Source organism: Cyprinodon variegatus, unplaced genomic scaffold (genome assembly GCF_000732505.1).
Source record: "Cyprinodon variegatus isolate N-32 unplaced genomic scaffold, C_variegatus-1.0 Scaffold44, whole genome shotgun sequence".
Lineage (NCBI taxonomy): Eukaryota > Metazoa > Chordata > Actinopteri > Cyprinodontiformes > Cyprinodontidae > Cyprinodon > Cyprinodon variegatus.
This window is the reverse complement of record NW_015150497.1, coordinates 20,635-41,719: the sequence shown is the minus strand read 5'-3', so window position 1 is coordinate 41,719 and position 21,085 is coordinate 20,635. Positions and strand designations below refer to the sequence as shown.

The window sequence follows — 21,085 nt, the reverse complement described above, 5'->3', positions numbered from 1 at the left end:
TTGACAATTTGCCGTAATCACCTTAGGGGTGAACGCACCATTAAAGACTGATGTAAATTCTTTAAGCGAGTAATTTTTGTTAATAATGAATTAGTTTTCATTAAATGTAGAATTAGATTGATATGTTTTATGTATTCTGTTTTTTATTTAGAACATGCATTTTCTTAATAATGTAAGGAAAGAGCTTTATAAATGCTAAAATGTTTTTTGATTTTGTGAAGGAAATTTTAAATATTTGTTTCTTAAGGTTTCATTTAGCTTTGAATTATTCATTATTATATTAGCAAAGATATAATACAAAGATATACAATACACAGATGTGGCTAAATAAACAAATTCCATTTAACAGACAGAACACTTGAACGCTGATTTCATTTAAAATAAAAAGTACCTTTAAGTTTAAGGCTTTACATTAGGGGTCACAAACCTTTTTATGGCTGACCTATGAACTGGAGGGGTGAGGGTTCACCTAAACTTCATACATTAAATATATTTTGATTGTTTCTATTCATTTATAATAATATTTTACATATCGTCATTTAGAAATCTCTACACAGCAAATTCCACAGATGATAAATGTGCAGTGTCAAAGTACATTGACTCTTTCAAAGTTATTACAACAACAACTGGAGTAAGGTACCACCCAGTATTGGTGAAAATATACGTTGTTAAAATAAGCAGTGGGAGACGTACTCTGGAAAGCTCCACCCACCTCCTTCGTCTAACAGAAATTTCAAGCTGCCATTTTCTAGACCTTTTTCACGACAACCGAAAGCTGCATCAGAAAGGGCTGGGGCACTTCCTGTTTTACTCTGGAAAATGTCTCTCCTCCGGTCCTTTTCGTCATTCTTACTGCAGCTTGCGATCTCGGCCACCAAAAAATGTATGAAAGGATATACCGTAATTTTCGGACCATAAGCCGTGACTTTTTCCTCATTTTTCGACCTTGCGGCTTATATAACAATGCAGCTTATCTATGGACTTTTACAGCTAACGGCCACTAGGGTAATACCTAAATCTATGGATTTTACCATCCACCATATTGACGTCACATTTGCTTCAACACACAAGTACGGTAGCCGCGCGCGCTGGAATGCGGAGGTGCCCTGGAAACAGACTTCTACCGCGAGTGGTACAAAACAGAACGACAGCGAGAAAGACGGACATTACGAGCGCAAGACAGTTTGTGTGACACCCTCATTATGGAAAACAAACGTACCGGTAGAAATGCGTATGATGCAGCTTTTAAGTTAAAGGCAGTCAATTTGGCAGTAAACGAAGGAAATAGAACCGTGGCACATAACCTTGGAATCAACAAGTCAATAGTGAGACCTTGGAGACGCCAGCAGGAAGAATTGTCAAATATGCAAATTGTGTTGAAATGTTAGTAAGTTGGAGCTTCCCCAAACAGTTGCCTCTTTCCCGACAATCCTCTCTGTGCACGAACCATATGGTAATTAAACATAAAAAACCTGTGGCTTATGCTCTGGTGCGGCTTGTATATTTACAAATCATGCAATTTAGCTTCTGCGGCTTATATTCAGGTGCAGCTAATAGTTTGAAAATTACGGTACGTTCTTCCCCGAAGTATATATCCACAGCTGTCAAGGTAAGTAAAGACATAGCTTAGAGAGCTAACCGCTAGTTACAAGATATGAACTACACTAACATCATTATGAATCCAAACTTATTTTGCTAAATTACGTTGAATATTGGAGACAGACATAGTTTAAACTTTTCAATTATATTGTGAGACTGGAATATGTTTGCCAGTACAGTTTGTGAAAAACAGCATGCTTGAACTTAGTTATGAGATACTATATGACGCTTGATGTTGAAACTACAGTATGCTTTCCTTCTACATGCCTTGTAGTGTCAAATATTGTCAAGGGACAGGTATTTGTCAGAGCTAGATGCTCCAAATCCATTAAGAAAACTGAGGAACAGCACAAGCTGTAGTTTGAGACAGAAAGTCGGTTGGTTCCTGTTCGTTAGTTTGAGTCCCTGTTCATATTTGAACAGGGACTCAACAGGGAATTGAACAGGGAAGTCGTACTTTCCACGTACGACTTCTGGACTACTCAGAACTTATCCTAACAAAAAAGAGTAAAACACATTGTCCTATGCTATGTAATATCCTACCACATACTAAATATACTAAATTACATATACTGTCATAATACTGACACCTGCTGGACTTTAATCCCTATATACAGCCCAATTGACAGCCTGACACTGACTTGATGACCTAGAAATACTATAATTTAAGCCATTCTATGTTATATTGTATTATTTAATATCCCTGAATATATGAAAATATGTTTGATATTTTCAGATGCAATCCATAAATAACGTGAAAATTTAGGTGAACATGTGAATTAATTGATTGATTGATTGACTTCATTTTTTCTCACAGTGGAGAAATGTATTTGTTACATCGGCTCACTCGTTTTACTCACTTATTTTACTTCAAGACCTCTATCGATGTGTTCATGTCAATACAATAAAAATTATAAAATGTGTATATCAATCCTTTTGTTCCTTTTCATCTCCAGCTGTGTGAATCACTGTAAATAGTTGTTGCTCATGAAACACACAGATGTGCAAATTTCTTTAAAAGGCAGTTGCATAATTTACGAAAATATGTTGCCTTAACTGCAGTTGTCTTATAACCTGTGTAAAAATAGCTTCTTCTTAAGGCTGTATTAAGTATTTGCAACTATTGTTGTTTAGATTTGATATATATTAATTTGCAACATAATTTAAATCAGTGTATAGAGTACAATTATAAAATATGAAATAGTTAAGGTGTTTTATTTTTAGTGGATATTGTAAATCTTCATTTGTTTTCCTTGCAATTCACTTCGGAAAAAAATTTAAAACACATTTAAACACATTTTTACATAGCACTACCAAATTAACATACTGAAATTATTTAGTCTGCAACATAAACTGTGTCTTGATGATTTGCCAAAACACAACTGTTGTGGCAGATTTGATTGACAGTACCTATTAAAGTGAGAGGCACCAGAGAATCCTAGATGCACAGTCAAGGAAAAGTCTGGGTCTCCTCTGTCTCTTTCTTGCTAAACTGGCCAGGATGCCTAAATAGTGGAATGATGAGTCTGGCTCCATCTTCGTGAAGGTCTTGAATGAGGAAGCCTTTAATGTCACCAACCCACAGGGAGCAACTTCAGAAATTTCTAAAGGCATTTTGGCTTTTCTCATGACTTATCCACAGGATGATGGAAGAGAACACAATGAAGAGGTAGTGGCCCAAGTGAGTCTCGAAAGCAGACTCTCTTGTTGCTGGTGCAGTCAAGTCATTCCTGGCAAAAAGGAAAGGAAGCAGCTCCATTTCTAAGGCAGGTGATGGTGAATCCGCTAATAAAATTCTCTGGTGTGAAGTGGCGGCTACATAGGAAAGTGCTCCCTGTCTTTATGTAAAAGTCGGAACCTTCATCTTTTCGGATCGCATGGATCCGCTGCCTTTGTTGGTCCGGGTCCATCAGAAATGCATGATAGGACAGATATGACTGTTTTTTTGCCCCACATGAACAACCAGGGGCTGAACAAAAACAACTGAGCCATTATCCTAGCCTTTCAATGATAATGCTATAGGCACCGGAAGTTCTCAAACACCACATCAGTTTTAAAACCCATGAGGGTGAAAATACAGGATTTCATTTGTGCCAAAAATATGATCATGCGCCTTCTGATGTGTTGATGTGTCTAATATAATAGACACATGAACGGTTCATATAAATGTAATCCTTTCACCACGCAGCACAATATAATGTTTGACCAGCTATTGGTTATAGACGCCCTTTAATTTTATACTATGGTGAAAGAGACATTCCAATGAATTAAAACTGTGTCTAGAGGTTTACTTTGACACCCAAAAGCACAAACGTGAAATACCTGTGCCGATGGCATAACAATGCTCAGAAAATTACTTCGTACATAATTAGTAACTAATTAGTGGTTAATTTCAGGTCAATTTAGCTTAAAACAGAGGCCTTTATAAACCCTGGTTATGGCATACTTTTTTGTTTTTTTTTTGTATTTGTTTAATGTTTCTATTGACCTCCTCATTTGACATATCTCTGTATGGATTCTTTGGGCTACAGACTTTGGAGTAGCAATTTCTGTCTTCAATGCTATTGTGTGGATTGACAAATGTCAGTGCATAATGTATAAAATGTCACTCTGGTAGCTTTTCTGTATTATTACTGTGTTTATACTTTTTTAAACACGTGTAACAATTACCTAAAGAGGCCATTCTTAATGTAGATAAATCTAATAACACTGGAAACCAGTCTCAAAATCTGAGGAAAATGATGAGTAGTTTATACAAAATGTCTTCATATCTAATGAAAAAAAAAAAGTATGCAGTATTACGAGTTATGACATTTAAATATAAGATAGTGGAGCCCATTTAGTCCTTTCTGTAGGGAGAATTAATTAAAGAATAAAAGTGTTTTAGTACTGTTAAAAATGTGTGGTATGGATTTGGCTGCTTGAGAGCTTGTACTTTTTTAGTATGCATCAAAGAATAAATATCGGAAAGAAATTAAATCATGCTACATGGCAAGAATAAAACATACCTATTTAATCAGCATGTTTTTACTGTCCTCCTCATCTATCCACACTTTGTAGGTCCACAGAGAATATTCCTTATTATTATTATAATACATTTTATTGCTTCCAATAGTATAAATATCAATATAAACTTGTTATCCAAAAGTAGGTATATATAATGCTACCAGTTGATTTGTGTTTTTCACTCACCATGACGTCTACACAGAGGTGGCCAGAACAGGGTTGGGCACTTTTGCACCTGTTCTTGGTGGCATCTTATACTCAGGCAGAGGACCAGATATGCACACAAATAGGAGACCCTGCAAACCCTCAGCTTGTTAAAGATGGGGACATTGTGTTAGGAGGACTTTTTTCTTTCCACACCAACTGGGTAGAAAGAAAGAAAACCTACATGGAAAAGCCCAAGCCACTGCAATGCATTAGGTAAGTAATCAGGAGGGGAAAAAACGATAAAAACTTGCAGTTGGCGTGCAGAAAAGATATTAATATATGGGTTTTACATACTGCATACATATTGTACATATTATAGGAGTTTGATCTGATTAATGACAATGTTTGTTATGACATCTTTCTATAAATGTTTGAATCAAGTTTGAATTTCAGAGAGTTCCAGTTAGTCCAGGCTATGCTTTTTGCCATTGAGGAGATCAATAACAGTTCAGACCTACTACCAGGCGTATCTCTGGGATATAAAATATACGATACATGTGGATCCATTGCAAGAAGTGTGAAAGTCACACTGGCCTTGGTAAATGGTAATAAAATGGTGGCTTCGCCTTCAAAGGCATGTACAAGTCCTTCAAATGTGCAGGCCATAATCGGAGAAACATCTTCTTCTCCTTGTACTGCAATAGCCACTGTTATGGGTCCATTTCACATCCCACTGGTAGGTATAAATACTAAAAATGTTATCAAAAATGATAACATTTACAATCGTTTAACGTTTTGTTGCTTAGATTAAACATGGCTGGTGTTTTCTTTTTAAATAAAAAACATAATTCTAATTGTTTTTTGCAGATCAGCCACTTTGCCACATGTGCTTGTCTCAGTAATAAAATCAAATACCCCTCATTTCTTAGAACCATACCCAGTGACTATTACCAGAGTAGAGCCCTTGCACAGCTGGTAAAGCATTTTGGTTGGACATGGGTTGGAGCTGTAAGGTCAAATGAAGATTATGGCAATAATGGCATGGCCACCTTCATAGAAACTGCACAGAAGTTGGGCATATGTGTGGAATATTCTGTATCTTTCTTTAGAACTGACCCATCAGACAAAATACAAAAGATAATTAATACTATTAAAGCTTCAACTTCAAAAGTAATTGTTACCTTCCTCTCCCACATGGACTTGGATATATTATTACATGAGTTGTCTGGTCACAACTTGACTGGCTACCAGTGGGTGGGAACTGAAGCTTGGATATTTGATTCTAAAACTGCGGAAGGAGATGTTAATCACATTTTAGATGGAGCCATAGGCCTTTCCATCCCCAAGGCAAATGTGACTGGTCTGAAAGAGTTCATGCTGGATGTGAGGCCACTGAACTCATCAAATGCAGACTTATTTACTGAGTTCTGGGAAACATTATTTAGCTGTAATTTCAAACCGTTAAAATCCACAGAGAATTATAGAACATGTACTGGAAAGGAAGACATAAATAAAGTGGAAAACAGTTTCACTGACATGTCGCTCATGCCCATATTCAACAATGTCTACAAAGGAGTGTATGCAGTGGCCAATGCCCTACACAAAATTATGAGCTGTAACAAATCATGTAATAAAAATATGCAACTCGACCCTTATACGGTGAGATTAAACAAAGAAAAAAAAACAAAATCTTATTTGCTAAAAGTTTTCAACTTGCTGATCTTATTACGAATTGATTTTTAGATTTTACAGCACATAAAGGGAAGTAATTTCAAAACAAAGGAAGGTGATCATGTTTACTTTAATGAGAATGGAGATCCTGCTGCAATGTATGAAATCATAAACTGGCAGCCAGGCGAAAATGGTACTGTTGACTTTGTGACGGTTGGTCTGTATGACGCAACATTACCAACTGACAGACAAATGAATCTGTACAACAAAACCATCATTTGGATGCAAAACTCTTTGGAGGTAAAAAGCTATACAGCTGCCAATGCCAGCATTCTCTGTATTTTAGGTCCACTCTTTTTACAGCTGTATAATTTTAAATTCTAATGTTTTTTAATGTGAGTTCTGTCTTTTCAGGTCCCACTGTCAGTTTGCAGTAAGAAATGTCCCCCAGGAACACGAAAGGTTCTCCTGAAAGGAAAGCCTGTGTGCTGTTATGACTGTATTAGGTGTGCCGAAGGAGAAATTAGCAACAGCACAGGTTCAGTGTTTAAGTATGATTTTAAGTCCAAGATTTGTAATTCTATTATAATAAGATGTGAATATATGAAAAAACTTTTTTTTATTAACATCAAACCTAATACAGCACAGGTTAAATAGTATTTAGGTAAGCAAGGTAGCTGTTCAGAACAAAATATTCTAAATGCTGCCTTTTGTTAGGGAGCTGTATGGCCTGGTCTGTGTCCGTCATTCTCTTATGTACCATTTTATTTGACAAGTTACCCAGTTGGAGAAGACTCTGTTAATAACTATTATATATATCCTCTTCTGCTAGCAGAGCTTGTTCTTTAACAAATAAATAGTGGTTTTACATTCCTTGCAGCTTTTTACTTAAACAACTATGAAAAGAACTATTAAATTAGAAGAAAGTTACAGTATGTGTGAAGAACGCACCCAAATAAATGAAAGTAAAAGGCCTGTTTTTGACGCAGGATCTTACAGACAGAAAAGTCAGATCAATGCATTTATTCAGTTTCGGGCGGCAAACCAACAGAAAGTGATACATGACATAATTATACACTACTTTTCATACTTTTCACTTTTCAGCAGTGTTAAAGACCTATCTTGTTTCATTTACATTACAGCAGAATAATAAGCATTAAATTGCCATGTATTTGTCTTATTAGATCAAAGTTAGGCGAAAAAGATGAATATAAATTGTTTTTTAACACATTCTTTGTCATCTATTTGCAGATTCTGTGACCTGTGTGAGATGTCCCCCTGAATCCTGGTCAAATGACAGAAGGGATGCTTGTATAAAGAAGAAGGCTGAATTTCTATCTTATGATGAAATCATGGGAATATTACTCACTGTTGCCTCTTTATTTGGAACAACCACTACTTCTTTGGTGGCATTTATTTTCTATAGATACAGGAAAACTCCTCTCGTAAGGGCAAACAACTCTGAGTTGAGCTTTCTCCTCCTTTTCTCCTTGACTCTGTGTTTTCTCTGCTCCCTGACCTTCATTGGACGGCCCTCTGAATGGTCCTGCATGCTGCGTCACACAGCATTTGGAATCACCTTTGTCCTCTGTATTTCCTGTGTCCTGGGGAAAACTATAGTGGTTTTGATGGCATTTAAAGCCACGCTCCCAGGCAGAAATGTGATGAAATGGTTTGGGCCTGCACAGCAGAGACTCAGTGTTCTGGGTTTTACTTTTGTGCAAGTGATCATATGTATCCTCTGGTTAACAATCTCTCCTCCTTTTCCAACCAAGAACTTTAAAGAGTATAAAGACAAAATCATTTTGGAGTGTGCTTTGGGGTCCTCAGTGGGTTTTTGGTCTGTGCTTGGTTACATTGGACTTCTCGCAATGCTGTGTTTCTTTTGTGCTTTTCTGGCTCGTAAACTGCCTGATAATTTTAACGAAGCTAAATTTATTACGTTTAGCATGCTTATATTCTGTGCTGTTTGGATTACTTTTATCCCGGCATATGTCAGCTCTCCCGGAAAATTTAGTGTTGCTGTAGAAATCTTTGCCATTCTCGCCTCTACGTTTGGACTCTTAACTTGTATCTTCATTCCAAAATGCTATGTTATGTTACTAAAACCAGAAAAAAATACAAAAAAACATATAATGGGAAAGGGACAGTCAAAATAATTTTTAAGACAGGGTTCAAAAAGATGTTTTTTTTTTTTGTTGTTGTTTTTTTCCCTTTTTAGTGGTAATAGTCATGAATTTCTTTTTTTGCCTGAATTTATCTGAGAATGCTTAAGGAACAATTGATATCATGTTGACTCATTATTTTTAAATCACAAACCAGCATTTGCTGAAGAGTAAAGCCTTTTAATTAATATATTTTAAAAATGTAGTTGGATATAAAATTTGATTTGATCCTGCAAAACGAGGTAAAGTTTTTTCCCTTGTTTTTTGTGTCCAACACCTTCACTGTTTTGCACATAATGTCTTCAACTTGGTCTTGCAATTGTTTTAAAATCTTTAAGGGGCTGAACAAATAAATGATTAAGCATAACATTTTTTGGTGCTGCCAGTCAGTTCCATTATAATAATTATGTGATTTATAGAACATAACATTACAATTTAACAACAGTAATAAATTTTTTTATTAGATGACCTTCATTTTCTTGAATTTCTTGTTCTAAAGTGATACTACTTGAAGAATACAACTAAAGTAATGGTGGTTTAGTGATTTTTCTTTCAACACATCTCAGTAGAAGCATTTTGACATTTTTATTTGATCAAAATCTGGTCTATTATTTCAAACTCTGAAGTTGTTGCAGTTGCGGTTTTCCTGTATTTTCTGAATCTAGTTTGTTTTTTTACTGGATATCTTGGTAACTAAAGTATTCTAACTTGCTAAAATGTTTTGAATTGACTGATAAATACTAACAACAATACATGGTCAACATTATTTTCATATTACTATATAAAATGCGTTCATGATCAAAACTAGCAAGCTGTGAAGGCAATGCAATTTTATTTGTACAGCACAATTCAGTACATGGACAATTCAGTATGCTTTACATAAATTAGATAATAAAATAGAAGAAAAATAACAAAAACATTTGTAAAACAAATAAAACCATTGTACCATAAAAAAGCAGAATAAAACCAAGTAAAAAAAACATGATAAAAGCAGATAGAGAAGAACATAAAAGAGTGGGATTACAACCTTAAACTAATAAAACCCATGGGCGAGCAGGTGGAATGACCCATTTATGGAGGCCTTGGTCCTTGACACTGTCAGGGCTCCAGTCTGTTTGTTTGTTTTGGTGTTTGTTTCCCTTCCACCAGCAGGAGGCGCTGGTTCTGGTCCGCCTCCTCACATACCTGCTGATGGTTCCCTCGTTAACGGAGTGCTCTTAAGCTGCTGATTGCCACTACCTTGACGCCAGAGTGTTTGCCAGTATTTGGTACTCTAGCCAAGCTGAGTTTTCGCTGAGTAAGACTCAGTTCTTATCCACCTGAGTTTCAACTTTGTTTCTTGTCTTTGCCTCTCGGCAGGAAGTCATCCTGCAAACTGGACCTTTTCGGACCTCCACTCCCAGGAGAGATCAACTGAGCCTCAAACTGAGCTGGGGATTCAAACTGGAGGTTTGGATCCAGTCTCCTTGAGAGGACGTTGAGTTTACTCTCTGAGCAAGGGAATCATCTTCACTACGACCCGTTCAAGTACAGCAGGAAACCTGAGTGGCAGTCAGTGTCTCCATTCACCTACACCGTCCAAGTTCTGGGGAAACCCTGTTCCGCCCTCCACCGAATCAGACTAACTTTGGAAAACAACACACAGATTGGAGTCAAAGATTCTTCAACTTCTCTGGAAACGTGAGTCAACAACCAGATCCTCTTCTTGAAATCCACAAATGAAATTTCCCACTGAGCCTGAACTAATCGTTTGTCTTCCCCTCATCTTCCAGTTCCGGCTGAGCAGAGTTCAGAGCAACACTGCACCGTGCTTAATATCTTCAATAAAACCTTTTAAACCTTTCCCCTGGTCTCTCTGAATTGGTTTCTCTGCATATGGGTCCGAGCTTTAGATAAAATGACAGACACGGCCAACCCTGATTGTGTCGTCTGTGGTCGTTTGCCACATGTCTTTCCCCCTCTCATACCCGCTTTTCTGTCGGCGTATTGTCAAAAAAACGGGCCACTAGTGCCATAAAAACTCAAAAAAAAAAAAAAAAAAAAGCAATAAAGCCCCAGTTAGCAGTTTAACTTCAACAGTCAAAGGCAGCTCTAAACAAATGGGTTTTTGCTTTGATATAAAAGAACTCAGACTATCAACACTTTTACAGCCTTCTGGGAGTTTGTTCCAGATCAGCGGAACAATGGAACTAAAAGATGCTTCTCCATGTTTGGTTCTAGTTCTGGGTGTACAGAGTAGGCTTGAACTAGAAGACCTGAGTGGTCTGGAAGGTTGATACACTGATAACAAATAGGTTATGTACTGAGGTGGTGATCCATTCAATGATTTATAGACTAACTGTAGCATGTTAAAGTCTATTCTCTAAACTACAGGGAGCTAGTGTAAGGACTCTACCTTCTTGATTCTAGTTAGAACACGAGCAGCAGAGTTTTGGATCAACTGCAGCTGTCTGGACTTTTTTGGCAAACCTAGGAAGACACTGTTGCAGTACTCAATTCTAATAAAGACAAATGCATGGATTTTCTAGATCCTGCTTGGACATTAGCCCTGTAATCCTGGACATGTTCTTCAGGTGATAAAAGGATGACTTGGTAACTGCCTTTATGTGCCTCTGAAGGTTCAAGTGAAGAAAAAAAAAAACAAGCAAAGAGCTTGAAACATAAAAGTTTCAAATAAAATAGCTCGTGCCACAAAAATGTTGCAAGTAGCATGCATTATGAAACCAATGTTTGCCATTTAAAGTTAAGAAAACAGCCCATGTCGCTGCTCAAATTGCTTTCTTAAGAAAGTATAGAACTTAGAAAAGGTAGCTAAGTTCTCTTGTCTTGAGAAATAAATACATGTCTTGAGATAGATACATTTCTTTATAGGGGTAACCAGACAAAACACTAATTTGGGCTGAATATTTGTCTCCAGACACTGCAACATTTTGATAAGAATGTTGCAGTGATATGAAGGTTAACACATGGTTCCCTCTGAGATTAGTTTAATGTAACTGTTTCAAATTGAAACATCTTTTCTTATACTTTAATATTTTTCCTAATGCATTCATCTTTAATACAGGCACACTTAAAATTATATTATATTTTCAAGAAGAACTTTGCAATTGAACGGTAGTGTAGGGGGATAACTGCTTAAGTTTTTATTTTCTAAACTTAGCTTTGAAAGAAATTTAAAACCACTGAAAAAAGAAGAATAAGGTCCCACAAACTGAACTAACTTTAAAATAATTAGGTTTATCGCCTGTCACCACATCAGTCTGCTCAGTGTCATAGAGCTAAATCATCGTCTGTTAATTATAGCGGTCCAACATTTATAAGGACCCATGAGGTCTTACATTAGACAGCACTCTCTAAGATGCTGTCTGGTTACTTTGATTGTTCAGACAGCATGGTGTCTGCACAGAGGTGGGCAGAGTATGGTTGCACACTTTTACAGTTACTGTTGTCAGTGTCTTTCTCACAGACTGAAGAGCCATTCTGCAGACAAATTGGGGATCTTGAGAAACCTCAATTGTTAAAAGGATGGAGACATTATGTTGGGTGGAATCTTTTCTTTTCACAGCAGCTGGAAGAACAAAGCAAATACTTATACCGAAAAACCACTTCCACTGGAATGCATCAGGTAAAATACAGCTTCATATATTTTGTTATTACTTCCAACAAACAAATAATTTACTGCAATTTGCTTTTATCTTCTTGTTTTTACACCCATCATTTTCAACTCCGAATGAAGCTTGAATTTCAGAGAGTTCCAATTTGCTCAGTCTATGCTTTTTGCCATTGAGGAGATAAATAACAGCTCAAAGCTACTGCCGGGGATTTCACTCGGTTATAATATCTATGACACTTGTGGCTCCATTGCCAGAAGTGTGAAAGTTGCACTTGCCTTGACAAATGATAATAGCAACATTTCTTCAACCTCCATATGTATGAAAGCAGCACGAGTGCAAGCAATAATGGGAGAAACTTCCTCCTCTCCAAGCACAGCAATAGCAACTGTTATTGGACCATTCAATATCCCGCTGGTGGGTAGCATTGAAAAAATTTATAACATTTTTTTTTATTATTCTACTTCTATTTAACATATTATGCAAAATATTATTTGTAAATGGCACTTATTAATGTTTCTAAATGTATACTTTCATCTTTGATACCTGTTTATTTTCATGACACTTATTTGACTTTTTTCTAGCAGATCAGCCACTTTGCCACATGTGCTTGTCTCAGTGATAAAACCAACTATCCCTCCTTTCTCAGAACGGTACCCAGCGACTATTATCAGAGCAGAGCTCTGGCTCATTTGGTCAAACATTTTGGTTGGACTTGGGTTGGGGCTGTAAGAACCAACGATGATTACGGTAATAATGGTATGGCTACATTTACTGAAACCGCAGAACAGTTGGGTATTTGTCTGGAATATTCTGTATCTTTCTTCAGAACAGATCCATTAGAAAAAATTAAAAAGGTAACTGAAATTATTAAGTCTTCCACTTCTAAAGTTATTATTGCTTTTCTTTCCCACATGGACATGGATGTCCTTATACATGAGCTGTCGCTTAACAATTTGACTGGGTTTCAGTGGATTGGCAGTGAGTCCTGGATCTTTGATTCTCAAATTGCAGCGATGGATAAGAATCACATCCTGGACGGAGCAATAGGCCTTTCTATCCCTAAAGCACAAGTCAGTGGTCTCAGAGAGTTTATGTTTAATGTTAAACCGCTAAATTCATCCAATAGTCAGTTATTTAATGAGTTCTGGGAGGCATTGTTTAAATGTAAGTTCAGGGAATCCAAATCAACACAACCTCTAAGCGTCTGTACGGGACATGAGGACCTTACAGGAATGGAAAACAGCTTCACTGACATGTCCCTCATGCCTATCTTTAACAATGTCTATAAGGGAGTGTACGCTGTGGCTCATTCTCTACATGAAATCCTCAGCTGCAACAAAACATGTAACAACAACGTACAGCTAGATCCGTTTACGGTAAGCATATTTCTTAACTCAAGATAAAACAAAAATGCATATGCTTAGGACAATATAAGACTATACTTAGAAGTTGGTAATTATATTCATATTAATACATATATGATGTTAGATTTTACAGCACCTGCGGAAAATAAATTTCAAAACAAAGGAAGGTGATGAAGTGTATTTTAATAAGTATGGAGATCCGGCAGCAAGCTATGAAATAATAAACTGGCAACCAGGAGAGAACAAGACTGTGGACTTTGTCACGGTTGGAATTTATGACGCGACTTTACCTGCTGGCAAAAGGCTTAGTTGGAGAAACCAGACTTTAATTTGGGCGAAAAACTCAAAGAAGGTATTTGCCCTGAACATCCTGTACAGTGTTATCATAACATGTATTTGGTCCTCAAGTTTATTCAAAAAAGTTTGTGTGGACGTCAGATTTGTGCTCTGCTGTGTTCTTATGCAGGTCCCTGTTTCAGTTTGCAGTGAAACATGTCCACCAGGAACACGCAAGACTCTACAGAAAGGGAAACCTGTTTGCTGCCATGACTGTGTAAAATGTGCAGAAGGCGAAATAAGCAACAGTACAGGTTAAGTACTTGACATTACAACCTATTTTTTTCCATAACATAAAACAAGTGTTAAGATAACTTGTTTTAAGAAATGAGAATTGCATTATACCACCTGCGAACCAGGAACATCCAGAAATAATATCAAACAAAGCTTCAGAAATAACAATACTTCAATAATTTGATTATTTTTTTCCTATATTGTGTCACTGTGGAAAAAAATTGCAAATCTAGAGCAACGTTGTATGAAAGAAATTTTTTATTGAGAAATGAGGTTGTTTTGTTAGTATTTTATATATAAAAAAAAACTTAAAAAAATGAGAGCCCATACAGTAGAATAAAACTGTAAATAAATGCTGTAAACAATGAAGTAATCAATGAAATTTGAATAGACACCCATACACACTTTTTTTAATCATTAAATCATTTAAACATTTTCGTGAATTTTGTGAAGCATTCTTATTTTTCATAATAATTAAAGTAATGAATGCCAAAATTAAAGAGGTCAACACATAACAGAAAGAATCGGGGAAATTATTACCAATTTTTTTACTACAACATGCCTGTCCATATGGTTGCCATATGGGTCATGGCAACCACAAATCAGGCTGAGATTAGAGGCAAACATTTTTCTGGAAAAACTGAGAGAAGGAATGATGACCTCTGATTTAAGCCTTTTTGGAAATAATTACAGACATTCTTGTCTATACAGAAAAAAGAGGGGGTTTTTTTGTCCCTAATTTTGTTACCCTAATGATGTAGGATGAAAAAACACAATCTGATCCATAAATGTTACATATTTCCCTGAAAGATACGTCAAACTGCTGGTCTTTAGTGTAAAAAAGAAAGAAAAAAGATAATAGAAAACAAAGGCCTTGTCTAACATTCTTGTGGATCATGATTTTTGCAGATTCTGTCACCTGTGTGAGATGCCCCCCCGAAACCTGGTCAAATGAAGAAAGGAATGCCTGTATAAAAAAGGAGGCCGTGTTCCTTTCATATGGGGAAATTATGGGAGCATTGCTCACAGCAGCCGCTTTATTCGGTACATGCTTGACTGCCATCGTCGCAGCTGTTTTCTTCAGATACAGAAAAACTCCTCTTGTCAGGGCAAACAATTCTGAGCTCAGCTTCTTGTTGCTCTTCTCCTTGGCTCTGTGTTTTCTCTGCTCTCTCACTTTTATTGGTCAGCCCTCCAACTGGTCCTGCATGCTTCGTCACACAGCATTTGGCATCACATTTGTCCTCTGTCTCTCTTGTGTTCTGGGGAAAACAATAGTAGTGTTAATGGCTTTTAAAGCTAAACTACCAGGAGGAAATGTGATGAAATGGTTTGGCCCTACACAACAAAGACTCAGTGTTTTTACTTTCACTGTTATACAAGTTACCATATGCATTCTCTGGTTAACAATTTCCCCTCCCTTTCCTTTTCAGAATTTTAATGAAATGAAAGATAAAATAATGTTAGAGTGTTCTCTGGGCTCAGCTGTAGGATTTTGGTCTGTGCTTGGGTACATTGGACTTCTTGCCATGATGTGCTTCACTTTGGCTTTTTTGGCTCGGAAACTACCTGATAATTTTAACGAAGCGAAGTTCATCACATTTAGCATGTTAATATTCTGTGCTGTTTGGATCACTTTTATCCCATCATATGTGAGCGCACCTGGGAAGTTAAGTGTTGCTGTAGAAATCTTTGCAATTCTAGCCTCTACTTTTGGATTGCTTATTTGTATTTTCATCCCTAAATGTTATGTAATGCTACTAAAACCAGAAAAAAACACAAAAAAGAATATAATGGGGAAGGTGTAATAAAACTTATTCTGTTGATGAAAAGTTACAAAGTGATTAAATATTTTAAACTGCTAAAAAATTGTATTGTCATTTATTTGACAAATTTGTGTATTAAAGAACAGTTTTCTCAACTCACGACAAATGTCATTTGTGGTATGAATAATGCTTAACCTGGTTGATGCAGTTTACCGGTAAGGGGCAATTTTAAGAGCAGATCATTAGTAAACTAGCCCCACCTGCTAGCGGCCAAAATCATTTTTCCCTGCGAGTTTGGTCTAGACTCGATCAATGCCCCAGGCCCTAGAACTGGCAGGCCAATCACAACGCAGAGATGTGTTTTGAATTTTTGGATGGAAAGTGGGCGGGGTTATGAGGGCGTGACGACAAAGCTGCACGACGCTGGAGACAGCACAACAAGGAAGACGGCAACAGCTATTGAACAGTAGCATGCACTGCGGTAGCAGCAGCTTTCAATGGAGCGCTGCATTGAAAGTTAAAAATTCTCTTTTCTGTTGCTGTTGTTCAGTAAAAGTACGTTTTAAGAAAATTTGAGGCGAGAATATTATACTTTCAAGCATCACTATATGGTCCATTTACCAATACAATGCGTAGTTAAAAGAAACAATTTCCGAAGTTGAGAAGACTGCAGAAACTAGCGGACCTCTGAGGCTAATGGCAGCCAGGGCTAACCGCTGCCCGTCTGCAGCGGCCCTCTCTCAGCATAGTAGTGTGTGAAGGACCGCTGGCTCTGATGACGATTTTTGACTCAGCTTTAGAATCAGTTATGAAAGGATTAGACTTGGGATTTTCGTTGAAACGGGAGCAGGAAGAGGCTCTAAGCTCATTAATTTTTGAAAAGGACATATTCGCCGTTTTACCGACAGGCCGTTTGTTTACACTCCCCCACCAGCTTTCTGTCGCACTCACTTCATCAGTTGCGCTCATTGGTCAGAGCGTTGACCAATAGGCACAGATATGGTTTGAAAAACAACGGATTATTCTCGTCAACAATCTTCCAATGTCTCATTCTACGGGGCAAGACTAAATTACACATTTAATCTCAAATTTAGTCTGGTTTATCAGGCTATATCAATATTGTAACTGTTTCTTTCCTAGACAACGCCACCATTGTTGTCTCTAACTTAGAAACTATTCTTAGATCTGTGCTTTGTGTTCCCTATTAAGTGTATGCCCTGTTTTCTCCAAGACCTGGTTGACCACAGAAGAATGCCATTCACACTGTGCCTGGTTCTGCTCAAGGTTATTTCCCTCTAAAATTGAGCTTTCCTGTTTACTGCAAAGGCATGAGTGGGATGAGGGATTGGTGGAAAGTCAGCAACAAAATACAAACTTCTGTGTTGCTACATCCTCATCAAGTAGGAGTGATTTCTGCAAAGTCAGTGATTCAATACAATATGCTGGGCTTCCGTAGATATATATATATATATATATATATATATATTTTTTTAACATTTTCCTTTAAGATTTAAATTAACACACTCTGTAAAGCACCTTGAGGTGACCAGTGTTGAGAATTGGTAATATTGGATTGGATGTGATTAGAGCAAAGACTTAGATAAGCGCACTTTACTAATTTAATTGTTGGTGTACTTTGCATGATTTCTTCTGACTTTATCGGTCTTATTTCTGGGTGTCTGGGGTAAACCAGTTTTTCTCTCAGGGTGTTGTCGGGTTTGAATTGCACAGGGATCTGGTGCTGGTTGAAAGTCCTCCTGAGTTTTTCAGAGACTCCAGCAATATAGGAGTCAGAAAAATGCAAATACAGCAAAAACTCCAATACAGCATGCGGCACCATAAAGTATTGGCGACAAGGGAGAAATATTAGGTGATGAACTGGATCTATGGCGGTGACATAGAGAACAAGTTCTCTTTAATAGACATCAGGGTAAGAACGGGACGGAAGCGAGGCAGGTTTGCAGTGTCGGTCGTCTTACTGTCCTGAAACGCACATGTTTGCCAGGGGCAGGTGAGTGGAATCTGGGATTGTGTTAAAGTTTCTGATGGGGAAGGAGTTTGGTTCTTCCAAAGAGGATGGTGGTGCTGAAAGGATGACTGAATACTGCTGACCAAAAAGGGACAAAAACCTGTACAGTGTATGCTCGCCTTAAGTGAGTTGATGTTGCTGGCAGTTACAATTAGCAGACTGCAGAAAAGATGGGTAAAAGTTAAGAGCTTTCTCAAGACTTTTGCAACCGTATTGTTGCAATCAAAAGATGGCAATAGTTATTGAACAATTTCTAAATTATTGAATGTTCCAGTGAGACTGTTGGGCCATAATTCTGAAGGGAAAAGAATATATTTTCACCATAAACCAACCACTACCAGGTGCTCCTCGCAAGATGTTTGACAGAGGAGTGTAAAGAATTATCAGAAGTGTTGTCCAAGAGCCAAATACAACTTGTGGAGAGCTTAAAAAGACCTGGAATTAGCACATTATAATAGTTTCAAAGAAAATAGCAAGTATTGCCCTCAACCCCTATGGCCTGCATGCAGGCTCACTGCACAAGACTCCATTGCTGAAGAAAAAGCAAGTTGAAGCATGTTTAAAGTTTAGTTTATCCCTAATGTCATCATTTAAATGTAAATAATTTAATGATGACTTAAGGGATAAAGTGAAAGTAATTTTGGATAAGATTCTGGTTGTGACTGCACTTAGGTTTTGAGTTAATAATGAATTACTCATTAAAGACACTGTTTATTCTGATAAGAACATTAACTGCACTCTCTTGTGTGCCGGAGGATACCGGAAGAATGGATTGCTGAATTGTGATGAGAACACTCCATGAGAACCACCACATGGATTCAGCATCTACACTGTCACCAGACTGCATGGAGACCAAAGGGGCTGTGGAGGAGGCCATATGAGACTCTGATTGATTAATTAGATTGATGAGTGATAGAGACACTGAAAGAATTCATCATCGTCAGTGATGTTCATCATTTGCCTTTAACTCGGACCAGAATAATTCTTGATTTTACCTAATTGTGATTTATCTGTTTGATTTATTTTGATTTTGTTTTGATGAAAAACATAGAAACAGTTTCAGTGTATTCTCATTATCAGTTCGTATGAAATCGTACGAAAAGTTATGCACCGTAATTTCGTACGTTTGACGTTTTTTTCGTGGTATTTCGTCGTATTTTTACGTCTTGCCTCAAGACAAGATATCCTTGGGCATGCGCATCTTATGCACCATTCAATAACATAGAATTTAACATACAATTAACCCTAACCCTGACCCTAACCCTAAGATACAGAACAGCAAGTAACCTAGTGAGAGACATGAAGAAGTAATTATTGCACTGTTTTTCCCAGTTTTATGTCCTTCCACAGATCTGCTTTTTTCGTCTGTATGGTTGCGCATGCGCACTGATCTGTTTTTTCGAGGAAAAACGTCAAAAACGTATGAAATACTGTGCATAACTTTTTGTACGATTTCATACGAACTGATAATGAGAATATGTTGACAGTTTTGCTCCAGACCCACCAAGATCAAGTTTTATGCCACTTTTGCTTTGATATAGAAAGACTCAGAACCTGATTGGCATAAACGTTCTTTAGTTAGTTGGTAATGATAATTGTCAGATTCAAAACAGAGTTTTCTTGCTCAGATTGGCCGAGAGTGGGACTTCCCTGGGGTCACCCCGGTTTTTTGTCCCGAGTGATCTTTTTTCAGGGAAAAGAACCCGAGGGATAGAGCATCAGGGTGCATACAGAGAGCCTATCTTTAACACTGCACATTTAGCCTATGAAATACCGGGAGAATATAGTCTGGTCAGATGAGACCAAAACTAAACTCTTTGGATGCCATACACATCATGTTTGGAGGTCACATAGCACTGCACATCACCCAAAAACTCCATACCAACAGTGAAGTTTAGAGGTGGGAACATCATTGCATGGGGCTGTTTTTTAAACATACGGTACTGGCAAACTTCAAACAATTGAAAGGATGAATGGAAAAATGTACAGAGACATTCTTGATAAAAATCAATTCCATCTACCAGGATGATGAAGATGAAACATGGGTGGACATTTCAGCAAGACAATGACCCCAAACACACTGCCAAGGAAACTCAATTGGTTTCAGAGAAGGAAAATAAAGCTGCTAGAATGGCCCAGCCAATCACCTGACTTGAATCAAATAGAAAATCTATGGAAAGAACTAAAGATTACAGTTCTTTCAAGATTTGAAGACGAAGCGTTTTTGGACCTTGTCTTTTCTCCAACACTGTTTACTTTTGATCACTGCTGCAATTTATGGAATGGAAATGTTCTGAAAGCTGTACAAAACGTTTTTTTTTGTATAAGCTTTGTGTATACAAAACAACAACAAAAGTTGTTTAAGTCTATGGAAGAATAGGCTAAAATCCCACCTGAGTAGTGCATGCAACTCAATTCTCCACAGAGAAGGAATCTTGAAGCTGTTATTGCCAACAATGACAGCTAACCTTGCAACCTGCATGCATCTAATAAAATTATTAGAACATATAACCTACATCTAAAAGCTAAATTACCCTTTTTATTTATTTCTATAACCTTTTAAGCTATTACATTTTGATTATTCCAGAAAAACAATACATAATAAAAGATATATTTAGGGCTATTTTTTTTTTCCTTTTAGTTATACTGAGGCTGATCCATCCATTAGAGACCTTTATTATGTCTTCAGTATAGGGACCATAACATGGGGCGAGGACAGTTCAATAGGAGAACCCTGCTGGAACCTGTCTAAAACAGCCATTGTCAGCACATACCTCAAAACAACCCAAAGGAGACTTGCTTGTGGTTTTGCCACAGTCTGCTATTAATTGCATGAAGGAAAAGGATTAAAAATCTTAACTCCTTATGTAGTAGGAAGTAGTAATATGTAGTTAGGTGAAACTGTATTTTTTTATGGAAGCGACAGTTTTAATGCCTGTACAATAATTTTGTTGATGCTTCACTATTCCATGAAATATACTGAATGCATATTCATAGAAATCATTGGCTTATCACTGCTAATTTTCTATCCTGTTTCCTAGAAAGTAATGTATGTTCAGTCTGTTATTTTGTTTACAGTTTAAAATCTAGACAAAATTACAGACTGTGTATTATAAAGTAAATAACTTGCAAGATAAAGTAAAAAAAAAAAAGC

At 37.1% G+C, this 21,085-nt stretch overlaps 2 protein-coding genes and 1 pseudogene across 2 annotated transcripts in view; all 3 read left to right on the top strand.

The window, feature by feature from the left end:
• The window catches only part of LOC107081889 (extracellular calcium-sensing receptor-like), a 7,695-nt gene extending 4,423 nt beyond the window's left edge, over positions 1-3,272 (top strand). Inside the window, exons 6-7 of the mRNA XM_015370235.1 lie at positions 178-202; positions 3,242-3,272. Coding sequence (XP_015225721.1) covers positions 178-202; positions 3,242-3,272 — 56 coding nt within the window. The remainder of the gene's footprint in view (positions 1-177; positions 203-3,241) is intronic.
• Positions 3,273-4,882: 1,610 nt separating this feature from the next.
• LOC107081900 (extracellular calcium-sensing receptor-like) lies at positions 4,883-8,582 on the top strand. The gene is made up of 6 exons (XM_015370248.1): positions 4,883-5,025; positions 5,194-5,488; positions 5,620-6,411; positions 6,496-6,723; positions 6,838-6,961; positions 7,675-8,582. The coding sequence occupies exons 1-6, from the start codon at positions 4,994-4,996 to the stop codon at positions 8,580-8,582; spliced, it is 2,379 nt and encodes a 792-aa protein (XP_015225734.1). The 5' UTR covers positions 4,883-4,993.
• A 3,359-nt stretch (positions 8,583-11,941) lies between these two features.
• Positions 11,942-15,172, top strand: LOC107081898 (annotated as a pseudogene).
• Positions 15,173-21,085: the final 5,913 nt, after the last annotated feature.